Here is a 3,093-nt window from a genome sequence, read left to right on the forward strand (position 1 = left end):
ATATTAAAGAAAGACATGTACTTCAATTCTAAGGATCACCCCACAAAAACACTATAAATACCCCCAAACTCATTAAGGCAGGGGTCGAGAATTCTGGGTTTCAGAAGAACTAGAGAGGAAAACCACCAAGAACATTCTCTGTAATAAATACTCTCATAACTACACAGACTCGTGGACTAAGGCTCATTAATGCCCCAACCACGTAAAAATCTCTTGCATTAACTTCTTACAGCTTTCCTAAATATTATTATTATATTGGTTGCCGAAAACCTCAGTCAATATTTTAGTGCTTTCATTGAGAGTTGAAGGAAGCGTCTGAAAGTAGATAGTAACATTACAAAACAACAAAGGTGGAGACTCGAAACACATGTCAACCTCGTCCTCCTCAAGACGCTCAAGACCCAAGCGATGAGGATGTGGACTCAAGAGCAAATGTTGGCTCTGAGGAGGGAGAAGGAACCCATGATGCCGAATACGAAGGAAATTTCGATGAGTACGACGCCTACGATGAAGGCAGCTACACAAAGCTAGTACTCTTGAGACAGATTACTGCTGATCACGAGGCTGAAATCGCAGTCCAAAAAGAACAAAACCAAAAGATGCAAGAGGTGATGCTGGCCATGCAAAAAGCCATAGAGGCAGCATGAATCCACGTGCATCATAAAGCCATTCCTACTGGACTTGGAGAGACACTAGGAGAATCCTCGCCAAGTGCCCAAAAGCAGAAATCTAGGGAACCTAGCCCTATAAGGTATCCCTCTGAAGGGAACCAGCAGAAAAACCCTACTTCCACTCCTGGGAAAAAGAAAAGGGTGCAGGATCCGCGAAAGGTCCGCTGAGATATCCCGAAAGGGAAAGGTCCACAAAGGGGAAAACTCCAAAAAGGGAGTCTTGGCCCTAAGGATCTAGAGGACCGAAAGAGCGTTTCTGTGCACCAAGAACCCAGAGGGAGAGGAAGAAGGGGCCAGAAATGCCCTCCCGTCGATCTGAGACATCAGATTAACGGAAAACACGGTGACCTTCGGGATCACCTAGACCAAAAGAAACACGTGCCCGCAATCTCTACAGGAATGTTAAACGAAGGAATCATGGCAAAGCTTGCCATACTCCGAAAAGACATTGCTCGAGTCTCCCAGAGACAAAAAGGTGATGACTCCAACTCTGACTGTGAAGACCAGAAGCCATGTCCCAGGCACATCTTGGAAGTGGAGCTCCCCAAAAATTTCAAGATGCCCGAAATGGCAGCTTATACTGGGAACTCGAACCCAAGCAATCACCTGTCACGGTTCAACCGAGTCATGACAGTCCTGAGAGTCAGCAACGACGCCAAGTGTTTGTGCTTCCCACTTACTTTGAGCGGGTCCTCGGAGGAATGGTTCAAGAAACTAGAGCCAAGATCTGTGGATTGCTGGAATAAACTGCAAACAAGTTTTTGGAGACAGTTTGTCGCCGCGAGAAAAGTTAATCTGGAGGTCAGCGCCTTGACTCACATCAAACAGCTGCCTACGGAAACATTGAAGAATTTCATAAAGAGGTTCAAGGAAGAAGCCTCTAAGACCAAGAAAGTCGATGACGGACAGCAGCTTGCTCTTCTTCAAGCAGGCATCCGTACAGGGTCTCCGTTTTGGAATGAGTTACAGCAAGAAGGACCTCCAACCTTCAAGATTTCCAGAAGAGAGTCCAAAAATACATCAACCTAGAAGAAGCCCAAATAGTGGCCTATGTGGGATACTAGCCTACAGGGATAGCGAGGTATGTACCCGGAGCTCAGCTCCCAGGAACCTTACCAACAGCCGCTCCACCGATGAGCGGCATACAATTTTCCAATACTCCCGGATATAGTCAGGGCCAGGCCTTTGCCCCTGCATCTTCCCACTTTGGAAATCCCTCAGGGATGGGTGGTCAAGCCCCGTCGCACTCCGCTCCGGCTGCGAGCTTAGCAGGTCCCTCTCAAGGCTCCCGGAGCAAGAGGTCCTCAAAAGGCAGCAACCGGACGGAGGATAAGCGGCAGAAAAGGGGGTACAGTCCCCAGTATACCCAGTACACGGAGCTAACGGACTCCCAAGAGCGTGTGTATTTTGCTACCAGGAAAAATACGCACTATCGGCGACCGCCCCCTCTGTATAAGGATAGCTCTCGGAGGGATCCCAATAAAAGATGCAAGTACCACAACGACATTGGGCACAACACCAATGAATGTAAAAACCTCAAGGATGAGATCGAAAACTTGATACGATTGGGACATATCTACGAATGGATCAAGAACCGGTTGCCTCACCTCAATCCGGTTCAGGCAGCAGGAGCTTTGCCTCAAGGGTCCCCAGGGGGTGTAGCCGGAGCATTGGCCCCAGTTGCTCTCCCCAGAGATGCCCAGAAAATTCCTGGCTTGCTGCCAAGACCCAACGAGAGAGTAGCCATGATCTTAGGAGGACCTCACATCGGGGGAACTACCCGGAAGGAGCCGAAACGTTACGCAGGGGCCGTGAAGCACAGTGAGGTTTGGGAGGTTACTCAACTCCTAGCTCAAAGACCCCGGCTAATGGATCAACCCATTACATTCACAGAGGAAGACGCTAAGACAGTGCGCTTCCCCCATCATGACCCCATGGTCATAGAGACTCCCATCGCCAATAAGATTGTGGCAAGAATCCTAATTGACAACGGGGGTTCTGTGAATTTATTGTTCAAAGAATCCTTCACAGTAATAGGCCAGACGGACCGAGATCTCTCACCAAGCGGTTCCCAGCTCACAGGGTTTAATGGAACGACACTTATCCCAATGGGAAAAGTTAGGCTCCTAGTCACCCTGTGCCCAGACACACCCCAAAGCACTTTCAAGTACTGCACGTTTGTGGTGGTGGACTGCCAACAGCTTACAACGCAATCCTCGGCCGACCAGCCTGTTGGGTTTTATGCCCTAAATAAAACTCATTTCATATAATCAGATTTACTTATTAATAAAGATCAAAAATAACATTTTATGTTGCATGGTTCACATGATTTATTTCATGATTATATGTGTATATAATGTATGAATTCTTTTTAAGTCCAGAACATATGAGTTGGTTAAAGATTATAGTGTTGTCAGCACAG

General features: G+C 47.6%; 1 protein-coding gene across 1 annotated transcript; it reads left to right on the top strand.

Annotated features, from left to right (window-relative positions):
- The first annotated feature begins 1,238 nt into the window (after positions 1 to 1,238).
- LOC133039311 (uncharacterized) lies at positions 1,239 to 2,705 on the top strand. Its single transcript, XM_061118172.1, has 3 exons — positions 1,239 to 1,608; positions 1,743 to 2,641; positions 2,691 to 2,705. Exons 1-3 carry the CDS (start codon positions 1,239 to 1,241, stop codon positions 2,703 to 2,705), a joined length of 1,284 nt encoding a protein of 427 aa, XP_060974155.1.
- The last annotated feature ends 388 nt before the right edge of the window (positions 2,706 to 3,093 follow it).

This window comes from Cannabis sativa, chromosome 6 (assembly GCF_029168945.1).
Source record: "Cannabis sativa cultivar Pink pepper isolate KNU-18-1 chromosome 6, ASM2916894v1, whole genome shotgun sequence".
Lineage (NCBI taxonomy): Eukaryota > Viridiplantae > Streptophyta > Magnoliopsida > Rosales > Cannabaceae > Cannabis > Cannabis sativa.